Source organism: Schistocerca serialis, chromosome 12 (genome assembly GCF_023864345.2).
Source record: "Schistocerca serialis cubense isolate TAMUIC-IGC-003099 chromosome 12, iqSchSeri2.2, whole genome shotgun sequence".
NCBI classification, from domain to species: domain Eukaryota; kingdom Metazoa; phylum Arthropoda; class Insecta; order Orthoptera; family Acrididae; genus Schistocerca; species Schistocerca serialis.
In genome coordinates, this window is record NC_064649.1 from 8,110,806 (window position 1) to 8,133,078 (window position 22,273).

The window sequence follows — 22,273 nt, forward strand, 5'->3', positions numbered from 1 at the left end:
GTCAGTATTGCCTCACGTGTTCCAATATTTCTACAGAATCCAAACTGATCTTCCCCGAGGTTGGCTTCTACTAGTTTTTCCATTCGTCTGTAAAGAATTCGTGTTAGTATTTTGCAGCTGTGACTTATTAAACTGATAGTTCGGTAATTGTCACATCTGTCAACACCTGCTTTCTTTGGGATTGGAATTATTATATTCTTCTTGAAGTCTGAGGGTATTTCGCCTGTTTCATACATCTTGCTCACCAGATGGTAGAGTTTTGTCAGGACTGGCTCTCCCAAGGCCGTCAGTAGTTCCAATGGAATGTTGTCTACTCCGGGGGCCTTGTTTCGACTCAGGTCTTTCAGTGCTCTGTCAAACTCTTCACGCAGTATCATATCTCCCATTTCATCTTCATCTACATCCTCTTCCATTTCCATAACATTGTCCTCAAGTACATCGCCCTTGTATAGATCCTCTATATACTCCTTCCACCTTTCTGCTTTCCCTTCTTTGCTTAGAACTGGGTTTCCATCTGAGCTCTTGATATTCATACAAGTCATTCTCTTATCTCCAAAGGTCTCTCTAATTTTCCTGTAGGCAGTATCTATCTTACCCCTAGTGAGATAGGCGCCTCTACATCCTTACATTTGTCCTCTAGCCATCCCTGCTTAGCCATTTTGCACTTCCTGTCGATCTCATTTTTGAGACGTTTGTATTCCTTTTTGCCTGCTTCATTTACTGCATTTTTATATTTTCTCCTTTCATCAATTAAATTCAATATTTCTTCTGTTACCCAAGGATTTCTACTAGCCCTCGTCTTTTTACCTACTTGATCCTCTGCTGCCTTCGCTACTTCGTCCCTCAAAGCTACCCATTCTGCTTCTACTGTATTTCTTTCCCCCATTCCTGTCAATTGTTCCCTTATGCTCTCCCTGAAACTCTGTACAACCTCTGGTTCTTTCAGTTTATCCAGGTCCCATCTCCTTAAATTCCCACCTTTTTGCAGTTTCTTCAGTTTTAATCTACAGGTCATAACCAATAGATTGTGGTCAGAGTCCACATCTGCCCCTGGAAATGTCTTACAATTTAAAACCTGGTTCCTAAATCTCTGTCTTACCATTATATAATCTATCTGATACCTTTTAGTATCTCCAGGGTTCTTCCATGTATACAACTTTCTTTCATGATTCTTAAACCAAGTGTTAGTTATGATTATGTTGTGCTCTGTGCAAAATTCTACCAGGCGGCTTCCTCTTTCATTTCTTAGCCCCAATCCATATTCACCTACTATGTTTCCTTCTCTCCCTTTTCCTACACTCGAATTCCAGTCCCCCATGACTATTAAATTTTCGTCTCCCTTCACAATCTGAATAATTTCTTTTATTTCATCATACATTTCTTCAATTTCTTCGTCATCTGCAGAGCTAGTTGGCATATAAACTTGTACTACTGTAGTAGGTGTGGGCTTCGTATCTATCTTGGCCACAATAATGCGTTCACTATGCTGTTTGTAGTAGCTTACCCGCATTCCTATTTTCCTATTCATTATTAAACCTACTCCTGCATTACCCCTATTTGATTTTGTGTTTATAACCCTGTAGTCACCTGACCAGAAGTCTTGTTCCTCCTGCCACCGAACTTCACTAATTCCCACTATATCTAACTTCAACCTATCCATTTCCCTTTTTAAATTTTCTAACCTACCTGCCCGATTAAGGGATCTGACATTCCACGCTCCGATCCGTAGAACGCCAGTTTTCTTTCTCCTGATAACGACATCCTTTTGAGTAGTCCCCGCCCGGAGATCTGAATGGGGGACTATTTTACCTCCGGAATATTTTACCCAAGAGGACGTCATCATCATTTAATCATACAGTAAAGCTGCATGCCCTCGAGAAAAATTACGGCTGTAGTTTCCCCTTGCTTTCAGCCGTTCGCAGTACCAGCAGAGCAAGGCCGTTTTGGTTATTGTTACAAGGCCAGATCAGTCAATCATCCAGACTGTTGCCCTTGCAACTACTGAAAAGGCTGCTGCCTCTCTTCAGGAACCACATGTTTGTCTGGCCTCTCAACAGATACCCCTCCGTTGTGGTTGCACCTACGGTACGGCTATCTGTATCGCTGAGGCACGCAAGCCTCCCCACCAACGGCAAGGTCCATGGTTCGAGGGGGAGGGGGGGGGGGGGGGGGGGGCTATTACACTATGGACAAAATAACGCAGATGAAGATTTAAATGAAAAAAGAATTTATAAGTATAACTAAATTCAAACAAAATGAGAAATAGACATAATGAATACAATAATGTGGGCGAAAAAACAGGGTGATTAATTAAAAAACATGAACACAGATTTAAAGTTAAAAAAGAATGATAAGAACAAAAAAGAGAGAGCAAATGAAGAAGTTGATATTATGATTAAAATGATGTGAGAAAGGAATGAAAATAAAAAATTACATTAAATCAATTAATTGAACAAAAATGGTTATCAAAGTCATTTCAACAAAGATTTAAAATAAAAAAATAATATACCTGACAAGATTCAAACCCACAAACTCCTGCATGTGAAGCTATTATCCTATCCATCACGCAGCACAACCAGACTATTTGATGCAACTTTTTTAAGACTATTGCGCGTCACCAGGGTGAATAGCTGCAGTGTGTGATATATGGGATCTTAACCTACGTAACCGTATACGTGGTTTCAGAAATTCTATTCCACCGCTGGGGGTCTCTCTTTGTAAGTACAGACGACACTAGTCGTTTCGAGTGGCCACGAACTGCATTAATCTCTATGAAATTAACTGTGTGCAAATATGGTAAACTTTTATGATGAAGGAATAAATACTTTCATTACTGAAAGTGTGAAAGGAAGAAATAAATAAACAATTTGGTGTTACTGTCAGCACATTTTACGTATCGACAGAACGTCACGAACGTCTCACGTATATCGATACATTCTTATCTACTGAGCTATACAATAAACCTGAGTGTACCACACGGTGAAAAAGAGTAGAGTAAAATGCCGTACAACAGAGAGGTCGCTCAAGGTTTCGGTGTAAATTACTGTACTGATGAAAGGAAAAACAGTCTTGCAGATGGAGACGTGAAATGTCAAAGCTAAAATCCTGAGATTAGAAACTGACGTGAGAGAAAGGACAGCAGAGGCACGAAGGTTAAAATGACAAGAAGAACCACACAATGTTCACATTTCGCGACAGATTAAATCTGAGACATAACGGAACCACACGCCTTCGGGCAAAGGTAGGTTTCGAAATCCAGTCGACAGTGGAATCGCCGAACGAAATCGTCACTGGAGTGGAGCACGTAATGACCGAGAGTCTCGGACCGGTACACAACTTTAACCTGCTGGTGTGTGGAAGATTCATTCTGGAGGAAGATTCACAGTATTTAAAGTAAGATTATGGTATCCAAAAAATTATTCAGTAGTTTTCATTTCAAAATTAGTTTTCTTCCACCAGCAATATAAAATTATTAGCTTCATTTAACAACATCATTAAAGACAAAGCACATACATTAAGCAAAATTACAATGAAGTTACTCGAGACAGAAGTGGGTACAGAGACTTGCACAGTAACACTCTTCATTTGACACATCACAGTGAGGCACGGAGGCCTCGGTATTACCAGACAGTTTGACGAGTATCTGTTGCTATGAAGTGTTACGTATAGTGTGTACCTAGTAGTCACACGAGAATCTGACAATTCCAAGTGCCTTTAGTGCTTCTCTTTAGTACGAGTTAAGTTGTCTCATACTACTCTTAATGCATTCAAATTTTGGAAAGCAATCTGAAGCATGAGAAACCTATTACATGTTTCACATTAACACAGATAATTTATTTAGTCAGAGGAAGCATTGGTGCCAGCAGGTGGGTAATATGCCATGCCCTTGGGGCAAATCACACTATTCTAACAGTCCGAGATCAAACCTAAAATTGCAGATTATACATCTTTCAATACCACTGTATTCACTAACTTTTCCAATTCAAAGTTTTTGGCATTCTAACTGTGGTGGGGAGTACGTCTCAACAAAATATCACCAGATAATGTATTTCTTATGTAAAAAACTTTCTATCCACACAAATGTCTATAATTTCACTAAGTAAGATATTATCCACACAGTGTTCACACGTACAAATAAACACAACAGGCAAAGAACATACAATACAAGTAATAGAAGAAATGACTACACTGAGGAAACAGCTAGCTACGAGAGCGATAACCTTACCTCGTTGGAGGTCTGAGACGTTTCGTCTGGATCCGGCAGTTCTTCCTTGATCTTTATTACGAGCTTGTCCGCTTCGTGCTCTCCGTCGGCGGACTCTGCCTGTGCCGGCTCCACCACTTCCTCCTTTATTTTCACCTCTCGCTTCATTTCCTGACTCACGTGGTCCACGACAGCTGCAGCCTTTAACAGAAATGCCGAGATTAACTCTCGTATTTCTAACCCGGTGATACTCGAGAGCGCCAGTCTACTACGAGGGCTAAGCCAGAATTGGAGGGACCGGCAGAAGGATGTGCTAACCCACGAGAGCACAGTTTTGAATTATTGCAAGTTACAGGTTCGGTTAAAGTGGTAGATCGTAAATTGCAACAGATCTATTCGTAAATTTTTCTATGAATTATTACACTATTTGTTTAGGAATGTAATCTGTTAAATGAGCAAAAAATTGCTAGTTAGTCCCAGAAAATTGTTTACTTATAACAACGTCACTACTACTGTGGGTTAGCACTGTCTTTAGCAAAAAGTATATGGAAAGCTTTTGAGAAAAAATATGTGACCTTTACTATCTCTCACCAGACAGCAGTATACCAGTTGTTGAACACGAGAGAAAGAGAGGAAAAAATAATCACAACAGCATTACAATATTCACAATAATCTAAGAATGTCAATTTTTCTGTAGTGACAAAGTTAATGCACAAAGCATTTCCAAACACTTGTGTTTTCTTTTGCAGGGGAAAACAGAATACTGGAGAATAAAAATTTCTCCCACAAATAAACTACGTATATACTCTAAGAAGAAACTGTGTGTTTTTTGCTAAGTGTAGTTACAATGCAAATAGAGCAATTGTGGATTTTTGTTTTCTTCATTATTCACTTGAATGTTTTCAAACCATTAACAATGTACAGGTGGTAACTGTTTTATATTGTGTTTTCTCCAGATAGGATGTGATCCAGAATATTTTCTAGTTAACTCTAAGGTAGTAGGAACTGTTTCTTGAAATGATCCTCTTTCCAAAATTACATAGAAAACAACTCTTCCAGTTCTGTATCCAAATTATGTACTCTTCTAGGATCACAAATGGCTAAGTTAGCACATTTTGAAAGTTCAAAGAAAGAGAAATCATTTATTAAAAAATTCATCGAATGATATTGTAAAGAAAGATGCTTGTTCTGAATACAGTGCAAGAGGTTTTGCAAGCAAGCCTCTGGTTTTTTACGGGCAAAGTGAAGACACTTTTTCGTGATATTGCAGCATGTTTCACTTGACATTTTAAGCTGACTCAACACCAAAAATATGCCATTTAGCTTTTTATCACAAAAGAGAGCTTCTCACATAAGGCATGCTGCACATACTGACTGCCAACTAATGCCTGAAAATCTGTTGTGTATTCAATTCTATGTTTTAAAATATGAACTTATGTAGTACGTTCTAGATGTCATGTCTATTAATCAGGTTTCTGCCAGTTATTCGCATCTTTCCTGCACGATATTTCAACTGTGTGACTCGCAGTCTTCTCCAGGTGCTGTTTGATAGTGATTCCAATGGGGAACAAGTCCGGTATTTACGCCTACGTTGTGCTAGGCGTTTCCTCTGCAGTCCGTGCCGCGTCTGGCACTCTGTCCGCAAGGTGCACCGACCGATAGCGACGGCTGTAGCATTTTCTTATAGCCGCGGCTGTTCTGAACACTCTGCACGTACTTTTTGGTTATAATCTGTTGTCAATATAGCTGAGTTAAGTTTCGAATGGCGTGCAAGTTGTGCTATACGTTTTATCTTCCGATTGTCACCATTTGCGTCCTGCTGTGAATTAGGACGTTCTGTTAACGTGGTGTGCCGTGTTAGGCGTTCCGTCCAAAGTTCTTGACCCTCGGGAGCAGCTGCAGTGTTATTCTGAGGCCGATCCTGTTCAAACTGACAATCGAGAATCGGAAGAGCATCCTCGAGTATTGTGTCTGTTGTACCATTTTGTGTATGTCCTTTGTTACGTGTACTGGGCTGTTATCTCCAAGTCCATTTTTATCCTCGTGTTCCTCGAGGTCTGGACGTTGCCTATGTTGCGTCTTCAGATGATCGAGTGCTGGGTTCAAAGCAGAGCTCAGCTGGAAACCGGTGTCCCGGTTAATGAGATTCTCCGCGATCTCGATAGATTCTTCGATGACGCTGTCCCAGTATCTCGACATTTGTGTTAAAATCTTGACATCATAATACTTCATAGAATGACTCGAGTTCTAAACAGTTCTCAGCAATCGCTGACTCGCTTGCCTGTCTCAGTCTGGTGTGCCTCTGTACCCGATGTCAATGGTCCCGGTCATCTGGCCAACGTATGCCGTACCACATTCACACGGTAAACGCCCAGTTTCTGTAGGCGCAGGCCATCCTTCGCGCTCCCTCGTAGGGCCTTAACCTCGGTGGGTGGATGGAATACGCTTTTAATGTTATGTCTGAGGAGAATTCCGCCGATTTTGGCAGATGTAGGCCCGACATACGGCAAATATGCAACCTTTTGCGTTTCTTCTTTTATCTCTTCCAAAACCGCAGGTGGGGAAACGGGGCACAGTGCCTTTTGAACATCTTGTGAAGAGTATCAATTTTTGTAGATCACAGATTGTAGATGTTTTAACTCTGTTGCCAAATTATCCAGACCTGACAAGAGTTCGTGTTCAGTGAACCAGTGTTCCGAATACAATGTTTTTCTGTGCTGGATGATGGCGAGTAATGAGTGGATGGGCAAGTTTCTATTAGGAACAATACGTATGTAGATTGTGGACAGCTGGGAATGTGGGTCTCACGGGAGGCGTGCAAGAGGTAAGTCCCTGCAGTCGCAATATTCGTCTGTGTCCTCAGTGACACAGACAGATAAAGCGTCTGCCACGTAAGCAGGAGATCCCGGTTTCGAGTCCTGGTCGGGGCAAACATTTTCGGCTGTCCCCGTCGAGGTGTATCGACAACGCCCGTTGGCAGCTGAGGGTTTCAATTAATTATCATTTATTCTAGAGAAGCTGCACGGTTGTCGACGGTATCTGTTCTTTCGAGAACAGTTACTGTCTTCATACAATGACCTAAACGTTTGCTAATAATCCTCAATCTGTCAGCTACAGCTCAAATAAAAATGTAAGCTGCTTCACTATTAAAAACTAGGACAGTCTGCATATACGGACAAGAAAAAAATTTCCCCGATTTACAAGTTAAAAATAAACTTTTTCTCGACTGAAAATACACTTTTTCCCCAGTGAAAGTACATTTTTTTCCGTGTTAAATGACAACATAATTTCCCTCAGAGTTGTAAAACTCGTTAATCCTTTGAACAGAGTAACGGCTTTATATACTGACACAGAAATGCCTACAGCTTTAGGAAAAGAAACCCAGCAAAAAACAACGCATTTTCGAAGGATCTTCGATGTGCGGAAACACGTACATTGTGTATTTATGTATTACAAAGTATAAATACAAATTCCACTAAATACAGCACTGCAGCTTCCAAAGCACTGAAATCGAGACTGTGCCCCTGGATGTGCTTTCAGGATAATCGTACTTTCTGCCATCATTATTGCATAATTTGTAATACATGAAAGAACTATAGCAGACATGAAAAACTAACCTTTAAACTTGATCTTTTTTAACACATGTTGCCCTTTAAGGTACATCAAACACAAATGTACCTGTAAAATTTTAAATAATGGCAGAAATGACTGGCCTTCTCGGCCTGGAAATTGTGTCAAATACTTCGTTCTCATATGTAACACAATTCATTTTACATAAAATGAAATTTACTTTGAAAGTAACACTTCTCTAATTACCATCCAGAACATTTTCCCACGATCTGTTAGAAATTTAAACAGCTGTCACATCACACTCACCAAAGGCAGTTTGTCGTTACGAAGTATTGCACAATCTTCATCCCAAAGCCTCCGACGCATTTTGCTGTCGGCAAATGTCGGTGTGTGATCTGTGTTCTGTTGTCGTAAACGGCAAATTTTCTAAGTTTTATTTTGGTGTCAAACTCTCGTTTATGTTTTACTGCTGCAGTACCACGCTGCAGCAACGAGCTACAGTAAATTTCTTTGTTAGAGTATCAGTTCTTACTAGTCAAAATTACAAAAATTTAACTGAAAACTGAAGTAATGAAAAATTCCTAGAATTCTATAACATTCCCTGGTTTTTCAGGGTGAAAAAATTCTTGGGTTTTTCCCAGATTACCAAGATGTCCTGGGGCATACGGGGTGCATTTGGAGAACATTGCAAAAGCAGTCAATCTGTATAAGCTCCGAGCAAGTGCACATATCTGTGTCGTATCCAAAACGGTCCGAGAAAAACTTATTCCACAGCTCGCTCGACCGTTGCTCCGAGTCACCGATAAAAATCTACCGTTCGATGTCTTTCCCGAAATTGGTATAGACAGTATGCCTACAAAAATAGGTGATCCGTGTGAAGTGTCCGATCTTAGACAAAATTCGACGATCGCCAATTTAACGACAGTTACAGAGCCTATAATAAAACGGCACCTTTTTTATATGTTGCCGTCGTAAATAATTGACGACAAAAATTGTCGTAAACGACATTCTCTATATTCGGTGTGAAAAATAGTGTAATTTTGACGCAGCCTGTTCAGTTGTGACAGTCAAATGACGCAGATCTAGTAGTAAAGAAAGTGGCTTACCTTCTCCTGCTGGTTGAGAGTCGGGGAGCGGTGCATGAGGGCGAACTGCATGTAGCAGGCGGCGCTGCAGAAGTAGACGTCCCCGTCGGGCCCCGTGTCCGCCACCAGCTCCTCCCGCGCCGACAGACCCGGAATCTCGCTCACCTTCTTGCGTATCAGGTTCGTCAGGATCACGACGTCGCAGTGACGGCAAAATTTTGCGGCGCCGTTCAGGATGCTCTGGATATCTACGGGAGCTGAACGAAAGAAAATGACAGGGTGTCTCACAAACAGCCGGAGAAGTTTGTGTTCGTGCAGGTCGAGTCTTTTCGATACTCTAGAAATGTGCAAAAAAGTGAGGGGGGAATGGAGAACTTACAATTACTTCCCTTATTTTGTTATCTACTCTCTTTGAACTGTGTGAACTTCTGGGATAATTTTCGCACAAATATCGTTGCGTATAAATTTCACTGCGAACAAATATAATGAAAACTAGCAAAGATTCGTATTAACGACTACGAGAAATGACATTTTTATCAGGAGGCTACCGACGAAAAATTAAAATTCCTCGACAGTTGACACTTCGTGCGTCGTTGCCGGTTTCCTCGAATCGAAGCGTTTGGTGTAGTGCCCCCGAACTGCCACGACAATTGGTCAGGTCACTTCTAATTCCTCGTCTGCCACTCTTTTATGTTGTGTTTGGATACCAAATCGTGGGTCTGGTATTTCTATTTCACGTTACATCACACAGGTTAACACGTACACGCAACGGTGCTAATGAAATACACATTTCATACACGGCACTAACCGAACACTACCGGATATTTCCGGTCGAGAGACGATTCGGCATCACGTATACAGTTACTGTAATCGTGGAGATCAGCTTATATTAGATGAGCTTGCACAACGATGCGTGAAGCCGAATTTTTGAAGGTTGCAATTCGTCGTCAAGGCTGGGTCACCACAGTCACAAATATAACTTCGTAATCGAGTAATGAAGTCTAGTGCAATAGTTAGCATACGAACCTGACGCGTAGAAGGTCACAGGTTCCAATCTCTTCAAATGTAGCGAAATATTTTTTCTAAATCTAATCAAAAGAGTACGGTTATTATTTTTATTCAATTAATTAGTTTAAATATAATTCTTCTTATTTCTGTTTGTTTACCACGTCATTTTCATCACTGTTGGTTTCTTTATTTGCTCTAATTTTTCTTCTTAACATTCTTTGTTCATCTTAAATCTGCCTGTGTCACCTACAATCTGCAACAACCAAGTTCAAACAGTTCAAATGGCTCTCAGCACTTTGGGACTTAACGTCTGAGGTCATCAGTCCCTTAGAACGTTTTTTATCAGTCTACTGACTGGTTTGATGCGGCCCACCACGAATTCCTTTCCTGTGCTAACCTCTTCATCTCAGAGTAGCACTTGCAACCTACGTCCTCAATTATTTCCTTGACGTATTCCAATCTCTGTCTTCCTCTACAGATTTTGCCCTCTACAGCTCCCTCTAGTACCATGCAAGTCATTCCCTCATGTCTTAGCAGATGTCCTATCATCCTGTCCCTTCTCCTTATCAGTGTTTTCCACATATTCCTTTCCTCTCCGATTCTGCGTAGAACCTCCTCATTCCTTACCTTATCAGTCCACCTAATTTTCAACATTCGTCTATAGCACCACATCTCAAATGCTTCGATTCTCTTCTGTTCCAGTTTTCCCACAGTCCATGTTTCACTACCATACAATGCTGTACTCCAGACGTACATCCTCAGAAATTTCTTCCTCAAATTAAAGCCGGTATTTGTTATTAGTAAACTTCTCTTGGCCAGAAATGCCTTTTTTGCCATAGCGAGTCTGCTTTTGGTGTCCTCCTTGCTCCGTCCGTCATTGGTTATTTTACTGCCTAGGTAGCAGAATTCCTTAACTTCACTGACTTCGTGACCATCAATCCTGATGTTAAGTTTCTCGCTGTTCTCATTTCTACTACTTCTCATTACCTTCGTCTTTCTCCGATTTACTCTCAAACCATACTGTGTACTCATTAGACTGTTCATTCCGTTCAGCAGATCATTTAATTCTTCTTCACTTTCACTCAGGATAGCAATGTCATCAGCGAATCATATCATTGATATCCTTTCACCTTGTATTTTAATTCCACTACTGAACCTTTCTTTTATTTCCATCATTGCTTCCTCGATGTACAGATTGAAGAGTAGGGGCGAAAGGCTACAGCCTTGTCTTACACCCTTTTTAATACGAGCACTTCGTTCTTGATCGTCCACTCTTATTATTCCCTCTTGGTTGTTGTACATATTGTATATGACCTGTCTCTCCCTATAGCTTACCCCTACTTTTTTCAGAATCTCGAACAGCTTGCACCATTTTATATTGTCGAACGCTTTTTCCAGGCTGACAAATCCTATGAAGGTGTCTTGATTTTTCTTTAGCCTTGCTTCCATTATTAGCCATAACGTCAGAATTGCCTCTCTCGTCCCTTTACTTTTCTTAAAGCCAAACTGATCGTCACCTAGCGCATTCTCAATTTTCTTTTCCATTCTTCTGTATATTATTCTTGTACGCAGCTTCGATGCATGAGCTGTTAAGCTGATTGTGCGATAATTCTCGCACTTGTCAGCTCTTGCCGTCTTCGGAATTGTGTGGATGATGCTTTTCCGAAAGTCAGATGGTATGTCACCAGACTCATATATTCTACACACCAACGTGAATAGTCGTTTTGTTGCCACTTCCCCCAATGATTTTAGAAATTCTGATGGAATGTTATCTATCCCTTCTGCCTTATTTGACCGTAAGTCCTCCAAAGCTCTTTTAAATTCCGATTCTAATACTGGATCTCCTATCTCTTCTAAATCGATTCCTATTTCTTCTTCTATCACATCAGACAAATCTTCACCCTCATAGAGGCTTTCAATGTATTCTTTCCACCTATCTGCTCTCTCCTCTGCATTTAACAGTGGAATTCCCGTTGCACTCTTAATGTTACCACCGTTGCTTTTAACTTTAACTTAGAACTACTTAAACCTAAGGACATCACACACATCCACGCCCGGGGCAGTATTCGAATCTGCGACCGTAGTAGTCGCGCGGTTCCAGACTGAAGCGCCTAGAACCGCTCGGCCACTCCAGCCGGCAACAACCGAGTTACGGCAAGGACTCCTCATCAGTTGGTAAAGCGGCTGCTCATATAGCCCGTGTGAGGATACCTACACACAACCAATGATAGCAAGAAATTGACAGCTTTTCAGTTTAAAGTTTGCTCACAGAGATTAGCTATAACCGCTGTGAACAAAGCGATCGTGAATTTAGTTCTGCCACAGAATACTTATCTCCATTTTCTCAGGTACATTGCACACCACAGGGTTGCGGTTAGCTCAGAACACGAATTTAAATTCAGGGCTACAAAACGCAGTGTCCACCTGTAATGGATCTGGGAGATGTGTTATTTTCTACCGGATTTGTCGATACCAAATTGTAAATGTTTTCTTATATTTTTGTCAGAATTTTTTTTTATTGTAATTTGCCTTATTATATGCTTATTTACTTATATTTTTGAGAGTGAAAGCATATTGATTACTATTAGTAAATGTGACGAAGAATATCAAAGAGACTGATTACAAGTGGAAGCTTGTGTGTTGTGTAAAATGTCTTTGACGCTGGAGTTGTCTTTGACTGTAGTCACTCGGCAGTGAACTCTTGGTGTGTGTTGATGGTAGAACAATGTGCAAGTTGCCGTCATAAATATTTGTTAGTGAACAGGAAAAAATGAATTATATTACTATTTTTTTTATATAAAGAAGAAACCACATTCGAAGAAATGGTATTTGAAGCACCAAAAATGAGGCAAACACATTGAACCAGATCATTTCTGCAGCCGACAAAACTGCATTGTGGAATCATACTTCCACTAGACAACTGAAGCCATGACACATATCGCCTTGTAAACATTTCATGGAAAAGGTACTGTCACGAAATATGCCAAATTTAAGTAAACAAAAATAGTGAGCATATTTCAACTGGGGACTGTAGCCGGGATATTGTGTTCACGAGATCTTCAACAGTGCTACGAGAAAGAAAATTTTTGTGTTAATACCAGTTTTTTCAGAATGTGTGTTACAGTATTTGTGTTCATCGGGAAGTAAAAGTTTTGGAGAAGAAATGTTTCGGCAAAAAATATAATTCTCGACAGAAGAAGTAATTTCAAGAATTTTGGTCAACAATCACATGGATGGAAAACGTGGATTTGCAACACTACAAGAGTGTTCCAGATAAGTCACGAAACCCTCGTATTTTGTTAAAACAATCTTTTTATCTTGTTTTGTATTGTTGTGTATAATTTTTTTCCCTCACAATGACTTATGAGATTTTCGAGAGTATTGTGCCTAAAGTAGAAAGAAGTAATTTAATAGACTTCGAAAATCAGGAAAGGTCAAATGAAACAGAAAGAACTGATCAATTTGATTTAAAAAGTTTTCTTGTAAATTTCACGAAAGAAATTAAACAATCAGTTGACGACAATAAGACTTACTGGGATGAAAAAATTGATAACATTTTGTTGCAAGCCCAATCAATCAATACACAAGTGGGTGATCTTTCGAACAGAGTTGACAGTGTTGAGGAAAAAATTGAATCTGTGGAAGCGAAAGTAAATGAAATTGATGCTAAATTGAGTGATGAAATTAATACTGTCAAAAATGAGTTACTGGCAGATAGGGAAAGAAATGTAATTGATTTTAATGAGATAAAAGGGGAAATTAAAAATTTGGATGAGAACACAAAAGTTTTAGTAAAAAATGTAGAACAAGAAACTGACAATTGTTTGGTTACTCTAGGAAAAAAAAGTAGAATGCAATGATTTTTGAAAACAAGAATTCTGTCAAAGAACTTAGCAAAAAAATTGAAAGTTTTGACATTGAATTTCAAAGCAAAAGTCACAATGTCAACACATGCAATCTCGTATCTAATATTCCAGTGAAGCACTTTTCAGTAGATGGACCCTTACATCTCGTTGATTTTATACAGTATTGTAAGGATTGTTTTTTACCTCACTCACAAGATGATATGAAAATTAAATTTGTGAAAAAATTCTTGGAAGGGGAAGCTTTGACTTGGGCAAACCAGACTGTAACTGTGGAGATGACCTTTTCAGAATTTGAATCAAAATTTCCGGAAAATTTTTGGGATGATCTTAAACAAACAAGAATCAAAAGTGAATTTTTGAATGGGAGAGACTATAGAGAATCAGATGGGAGCATGAAACAATTTTGCAAAAGTGAACTTCAAAAACTTACTCATTTAACAAAACCTTTGGATGACTTGATCAAAACTGATACCTTAAAGAGAAGATTGTCATCAGCAATGCAGTTGAGTTTAGTTCATTTCCTGATAGTAATGTTGAGCAGTTTCTCAATTATATTGAAAAGTTGGATAGGGTAACAACAAGAACACACAGTGGGTTTACTCAGAAAGGTAATGGTCAAAATTGGGGAAATGATAACTTTCAAAAAAAGGGAACAAAACCATTATCATGGTGTTGGTCAAAATTCAGGGGGATATAACAATTTTCAAAAGAAGGACCATAATTTTCATCCAAAACAAGAACAAGATTTTCGCGGAAATAATCAACAAAATAGAGAACATTTTAGGGATAAAAATCACAGAAATTTTGATAGAGATCAGTACAATAGAAACTACCAACAATCAGGTAATGTTTGGCATAGGAATGGGAACAGAAATGTTGATCAGAGACATTGGCAGAACCACAATCAGCAGTTCAAACAGGAACCAGTTGTAATTCAGGAAATAAAAAACGAGTAGACGCCCCCTTGAAGGTCTGCAAGGTTGAGGCAGAAGGTGAGCATGATGAAAGGACCAATGGATGTGACTATCATAAACCCAAACATGACAGTTCCAAACCTAAGCTATCACATGAGGTTATTAGTTGTTACTTATTGAAAAAATTTCAAGAAGAAAATAATGATGATATTGATAAAGATAAAATTTTCAGTAAACAAGAACATACAGTAGATAAAAGTAATTGTGATTCATTTAATTTAACAGAGTTTTACACTTGGGCAGAAAAGAACAACACTTTGTCAGATGATGTAATTTGTAGTAGTTCAGAGATGTGTGTGAATGAAAGAGAGAATGCATGCTGTAAGAATGAAAATATTGGTGAAAGGGATCTGGTAACCTTAGAAAGGGGAAATAATATTTTAGGGGATAATTTGAATGTGTATGACCTGAATATGTATAATGATAATGATGTTGATGATAAAGTTGATAATGATGGTAATGGTATTGATGATGATGTTGAGGAAAGGTGTTTCATTAGTTTAAATAGGGAGTTGGGTATACACATGGTTGAAAATGGATTAAATAGTGAGAATATTATAGAAATTCCCAGGGATGTTACCAGGATGAATAAGGCTCACAAGCAGGGTGTATGTGAAAGTGTGAATTTTGATGTTGTTGGTAAAGAATCTGACTACACAAATAATGATGACACATGTATAACTTCTAGCCTAAGTGAAACATTTACAGATACTAATGACACACACACATTTCTTATGAATCTATGGCTGAACAGTGAAACTATTTCTTTTGACAATAACTTTAGAAAGACGCTTATTAATGTATGTGAAACTATATGTCCTGAGTGATGGAAAAAGATGAGATATTTTATTTCTGAAATGCTGAAGGATAAGTACTTCAATAGTATACAATGTGATTTGGATGAAAATTCTTGGCTATTTGAGATAATAGAGAGTACTAATGACAATTTTGTATCTTGTGCAAATTTTATAACTGTGACAAATAATACATGTAATGATATAACATATGATTCTGATAAGTATAGGTTTGGGGAAATTGAAAGTGATTTATTACATGAGGATACAGGTTCTGAGAAAAGTGACCAGTTTTGCAGTCCTTATATAAAAGTTCAAATTGGGTCATGGATTGGTAAATGTTTAATTGATACAGGAAGTGAGACCTCGGGAATATCTGAAAGGTTAAGCAAGAAATTAAAAGCGGGGAAAGATTATGTTGAAATGCCAGTTGATGGGGTAAAGATAAAAGGTGCTACTGGGAAGAGCAGTAAATTGGTAAAACCAGGCTTTAGTGACATTTTTAATTGAAGGCAAGTTGTTCACACATGGATGTTTTGTAATTCAGGAATTTAATGAAGATTTTCTTTTGGGTATGAATTGGATAGTAAAAGTAAATACAGCATTTGATTGGGTTGGAAGAAAACTTTTGATAGAAACTAGTGAAAGGGAATACATTCAGACAAATTTTGTGAACACACTTGGTGATCAGAGTAATGGAAATTTTGACAGTATCAATTTACTAAAAGAAAATAGATTGGAGAATACTGAAATTCATAGATTTGATACTGATGAAGTTGAATTTGGGAATTTAGTAAATTTGAAAATTTCAGAAACACAAAATTTATCTGGGGAGCAAAAACAACAGTTAGAAAATCTGCTGCGGGAATACAGTGATGTTTTCAGTGACATACCTGGTAGGGTAAAGGGTTATCAGTGTGAGCTTCAGGCAAAACATCATAAACCATTTTTCATGAAACCATACAGTATTGCAATATCAAAAAGACCTGCTGTTGAGAAAGAGCTGAAAAAGATGGAAGGATGTAATATAATAGAAAGGAGTATCAGTTCATATAATAATCCTTTAGTAGTTGTTTCAAAAAAAGATGGTGGAGTAAGATTGGTTTTGGACTCTAAGACACTTAAACAAAATTTTGTTCAGACAGACAGACCATCCCGAAAATATTGATGAGTTACTCTATAAATTTACAGATATAAAATATATGTCAAGTTTGGATCTAACTTCGGGTTTTCATCAGGTACCACTTTCGGTTAATTCTAGAAAATATGCTGCTTTCTTGTACAATGGTAAGAGTTACCAATATTGTGTTGTGCCATTTGGGTTAAATTCTTCTGTTTCCGAATTTTTAAGAGCTTTGGATCATGTACTGGGGCAAGAACTTGCATCTAAACTGATAATTTATGTAGATGACATTTTGGTTACAGGGCAAAACTGGGAGGAACATTTTTCGATTTTGAAGTCAGTTTGTAAAAAACTTAAAAAATGGGGGATTGACATTGAAATTAGAGAAATGTAAGTTTGCAGTTTCTGAATTAAAATTTTTGGGTCATGTTGTCACAGACAAGGGAATTTTGGCAGATCCAGAAAAAAAAGCAATTTCAGAAATTCCTATTCCTATGACTAAAAAACAATTAAAGTCGTTCTTTGGGTTATGCGGTTATTACCGAAAACATATAAGTGATCAGAGTCTGAATGCACCATGTTTAAGTCAGTTACTTAAGAAAAACACTGTTTGGGTTTGGGATAAAAGTTGTCAGGAAGAGTTTGATAAAATTAAGCAAGAGTTGAGGAAGCAACACTTATTACACAGACCTGATTTTAATTTACCATTTTGTTTGAATACTGATAGCAGTTATTATGGGCTTGGAGCAGAGTTATTTCAAGAAAGAGTAGAGAATGGAGTTAAGATAAATTGTACTATAGCATTTGCAAGCAGAATGTTGCTCAAGCATGAGAAAAATTATACAGACACACAAACACAAACATACACACAAAATTCAAGCTTTCGCAACAAACTGTTGCCTCATCAGGAAAGAGGGAAGGAGAGGGAAAGACGAAAGGATGTGGGTTTTAAGGGAGAGGGTAAGGAGTCATTCCAATCCAGGGAACAGAAAGACTTACCTTGGGGGAAAAAAGGATAGGTATACACTCGCACACACACACATATCCATCCGCACATACACAGCGTACGTGCGGATGGATATATATATATATGTGTGTGTGTGCGAGTGTATACCTATCCTTTTTTCCCCCAAGGTAAGTCTTTCCGCTCCCGGGATTGGAATGACTCCTTACCCTCTCCCTTAAAACCCACATCCTTTCGTCTTTCCCTCTCCTTCCCTCTTTCCTGATGAGGCAACAGTTTGTTGCGAAAGCTTGAATTTTGTGTGTATGTTTGTGTTTGTTTGTGTGTCTGTCGACCTGCCAGCACTTTCATTTGGTAAGTTTCCCTCTATTACAATCATATCAGAAAAATTATACAGTCACAGAGAAGGAACTTTTGGCAATTCATTGGGCTTTTACAAAATTTAGAATTTACCTTATTGGACATAAAACCATAGTATTTTTGGATCACAAAGTTTTGAGTTACTTACAAGGGTGCAAATTATACCACAGTAGATTGACCAGATGGGCAATATTTCTGCAACAGTTTGACTTCTGAGAATGTAGTAGCTGATTCACTTTCAATGTTACCAATTGGGGGAGAAAAGGAGATTTTTGAACAAGAGGAGGAAAAGCAATTTAAAATTAGATACCGAAAAGGGGTGAAAAATGAGAAAACAATTAGAGCTATGTGTAACAAAATTAGGAAAAATCAAAATTTAGATCAAAGTTGGAAATTAATCAAGGAATGTTTAGGCAAGAAGGGGTATGATAAACTTGATAAATTTTACAAATTACATAAGGGGATTTTATTTCAGAGAACAGATGTAGATTCTGATGATTGGAAACTGTGTTGGCCAGAGGCAGATGCTGAAAAGCTGATCATTTACATACATGAAAGTTTTGGTCATTGTGGGATACAGAAGTGCATTCAAAAGATACAAGAAAACGTTTATTTTTACAATATTGGAAAGAAGGTAAGAAAAGAATTGACAACCTGTGACAAATGTCAGAGAGTTAAAGCGAGCAATCAAAGATGTGGTGGAGAGATGCAAAACATTATTCCGGAAAAACCTTTAGATCTTATCGCAGTTGACTTATAGGGAATGTTACCAAAGAGTAAAGGTGGTCACTGTTACATATTTGTTATGGTAGATGTATTTTTAAAATTAATTAAACTATATCCAGTGAAAAAAGCGACTAGCCATGAAATTATAATAAAAATTGAAAGAGATTATTTCGCACAGGTGGGTAAACCAAAAGCTATATTATCAGATAATGGTTCACAGTGCAGCTCTAAAATTTGGAAAAAGTTTATTGAAAGATCAAAATTGAAGCATATACTTATATCCGTTTATTCTCCATCCACCAATCCTGCAGAAAGATATATGAGGGAAATTGGGAGACTCTGTAGAACCTATTGTAGCCATAAACATCCAACCTGGTTTGAGCACATTCGAAATTTTGAAGATATTATGAATAGCCTACAACATAGTTCCACAGGATTTTCACCGTATGAGATTATGTTTAATATTAGACCTCCAAATCTTATATCAGAACTTATTGAATTTCCTAAATGTACACCTTTAACCATGCAAGAGAGAGAAGATATTGTCAGGGAAACTATGAGGAAACAAGGGGAAGAGAGGGAAAAAAGACATAACAATAGGGTAAAATTAACCACTTTCAAAATTGGGGATCTTGTTCTGGTCAAATCTCACGAAAAATCAAAAATGTTAACTTCAGAAATTAAAAAATTCTTTGATATCTATATTGGGCCTTTTGAAGTCATAGAAAATCCACACCCTAATGCTTATCATTTGGTGTACCCTAAGTCAAAGAAATTATTTGGTCTCAGGAATATTGTCTCTTTGAAACTATATAAACAGAAATCATAATTTCAAAATTTAAATAACCTATTTTCATCTCAAACAAAAGTCCTCCACTGGAATATGCTTGTTAGAACAAAACTACGTGTACAACCAAGTATGTATATTTGCATGTATAAATTAATAATTTGAAGTCACATGTTAATTGAAACTGATGAAAAAACACTGTTGTAACAAAGAATGAGAGAAAGATTTATTTTTACTTTTTTACAAAAAAAGTCTCCAAAGTGAGCATTTACGAATTTTTCTAATTTTTGGAAGCTAAGTCTTCCCTGTGGGTGATGGCATGCATGTGAGGACATGCATGCAAAGGTATAAGTTTCAAAACCAATTTTAGATAAAGCCTCATGATATATGAGCAATTTATTGTGTTCTGTGTAAAATGTCTTTGATGCTGGAGTTGTCTTTGACTGTAGTCACTCGGCAGTGAACTCTTGGTGCGTGTTGACGGTAGAACAATGTGCAAGTTGCCGTCATAAATATTTGCTAGTGAACAGGAAAAAATGAATTATGTTACCAATTTTTTATATAAACTTTAAGAAGAAACCACATTCGAAGAAATGGTATTTGAAGCACCAAAAATGAGGCAAACGCATTGAACCAGGTCATTTCTGCAGCCGACAAAACTGCATTGTGGAATCATACTTCCACTAGACAACTGAAGCCGAGACAAATATCGCCTTGTAAACATTTCACGGAAAAGGTACTGTCACGAAATATGCCAAATTTAAGTAAACAAAAATAGTGAGCATATTTCACACCACAGTTCAGTCGTCCGTCACTTAAAATCAGAGCATCTCTGATTTCCGTCATACCTCGCGGAGGCCACTTTCGACACTCGTCCGTGTTACACATTAACAGGTTTTGTGAAGTGGGCCACCGTGTTTGTGTGTCACCTATAACTGAGTGGTAGCCGGTAGCCGATGTGGCAACACTGTAGGGGCAAGTATCGAGTAATTTTAATCGGACTATTAGACTTCTCTTCGGTTTCTGGAAAATTGGCATTTAATTCCCGACCCCTCGTACCGACGTCACTCGACTAGTCATTTAAACACGACACAATCGGCGCTCACTCACCTCCTTCCTTGCCGTCCTTCCCGCGAGTCCGGTACAGCCCCAACTTCTGGGAGGGCGGCGTACTCGTCCTCTCGATTACGTCAAATGCCGCGGGCGCCGGCACTCGCAGGATGCCGGCCAGCCGGTGCAGGACGCCCGCAATGTCCTCGGCGGCAGCGGCCGTTAGCGTCAGTGTCACCGTCACGTTGCCAGAGTCGCGCAACGGAGCCGGTGGGGATGGGCCGAACCGCTGACGCACCAGCAGTTGAGGCCCTCCGGCATTCTCCTTGTCCTGTGGGAGCCGGGAAAATGTACGAGTTCTATCTACAGAGGAGTACAGGACTACTACTGTTGTCTGGAAGTAACCTCTGTCACACTACATATAAAATTGGAAATACTGCAGGTAAGTGCAAAAGTTATCCAGAAAGTAAATACATACTGGAACCGAGTGTGTGTGCATTCATTTTTACATAATCAGTAGTCACATTTAATTACTTGTTAATCTCTTAACAAACAGGCAAATTCTCTCTGCCTTAAATTTTGCCACCTGCTATTGCAACTGGCACACGACTGCACCTCGAAGTTTTTTGTGGGAGCTGAAGTGTTAGGGGCCCAGACATTTCTTGTTTGAAGACGTGGAAATCACTCGGAGCCAAGTCTGACCTTTTCAAAAATGTCCCATTTGAAGTGACATACAATTCTCATATTTTCCAGATGGAGTATAGCTAACTACTCTTGTGAACGAACACAATACCCCGACAGTTAAGAAACCACATCCCTTACTTTCAATCTCTCTTCTCGCCGTCTACAGCCCCTCGACTCTCCTGTACATCGGCAAGCGGCAGCAGTTTGCTGCTCACCCCATCTGTTAAATCATTTATGTACACAGAGAACTAGAGTGGTCCTATCACACTTCCCTGGGGCACTCCTGACAATACCTCACCTCTGGTGAACATTTGCTACCGAGGACAACATACTGGGTTGTGTTACTTAAAATCTCTTCGAGTCACTCACATATATGGGAACCTAACCCGTATGCTCGGGCGTTCGTTAACAGTCTGTAAGGCACTGGCGGGACCTACAAATGTCATTTGCCAGGACTTCTGGATTAAGTTTTTACTACGCCATTGCCACTATTTGCAAACTGGATCACTTAAATGCCATGTCGACCGTGTAAGACATATTTCAAATATGTTACAACAGTGGCATATTCAGAAGTAGAGACTGAAAACAAGTTAGTGAAAACCGCAACTGAAATATTGTGAGTATGTATTTGATAAAAACCGTCCACTAAAACATCATATGACTTTACTTTTCGAGTTGGGGTGAAAAATAATTTATGAGAAGCACGTGGAAAGTGATTAAGCTACATGTCAACATCTCAAACAAAGGTACTGTAGGATAACCCACAGCATTCACTGCAGGGATCGCCTTACCACATCGGCAGCATCCTTGGCGTAGTGTGGTGGTGGGCGCAGCCGGATGGGTATCGGAGTGACGAGTGGAATGACAGGAGAGGTGCGGCGTGCTGCCCACGCCTTGCTGTCTTCCTCGCTTTCGTCTTCGTCTTCATCTTTAATTAATTGTAAACCTTTACAGAGAGAAAATTTTGTACCGTTAAGACGACAGCTCGGTAAGAAACTAAAAAACTCTATACTGGTAAGAAAACAGAAAATGATCATTTGGCACATAGAGCACACTTTGAAGACTGGCACATAAATAA

At 38.8% G+C, this 22,273-nt stretch overlaps 1 protein-coding gene across 1 annotated transcript in view; it reads right to left on the reverse strand.

The window, feature by feature from the left end:
• The window catches only part of LOC126428342 (histone-lysine N-methyltransferase 2C-like), a 440,767-nt gene that overhangs the window by 54,253 nt on the left and 364,241 nt on the right, over positions 1-22,273 (reverse strand). Inside the window, exons 65-68 of the mRNA XM_050090275.1 lie at positions 21,987-22,141; positions 20,572-20,842; positions 8,881-9,116; positions 4,226-4,405 (exon numbers count right to left, since the gene is read on the reverse strand). Of these exons, the coding sequence (XP_049946232.1) occupies positions 4,226-4,405; positions 8,881-9,116; positions 20,572-20,842; positions 21,987-22,141 (842 nt within the window). The remainder of the gene's footprint in view (positions 1-4,225; positions 4,406-8,880; positions 9,117-20,571; positions 20,843-21,986; positions 22,142-22,273) is intronic.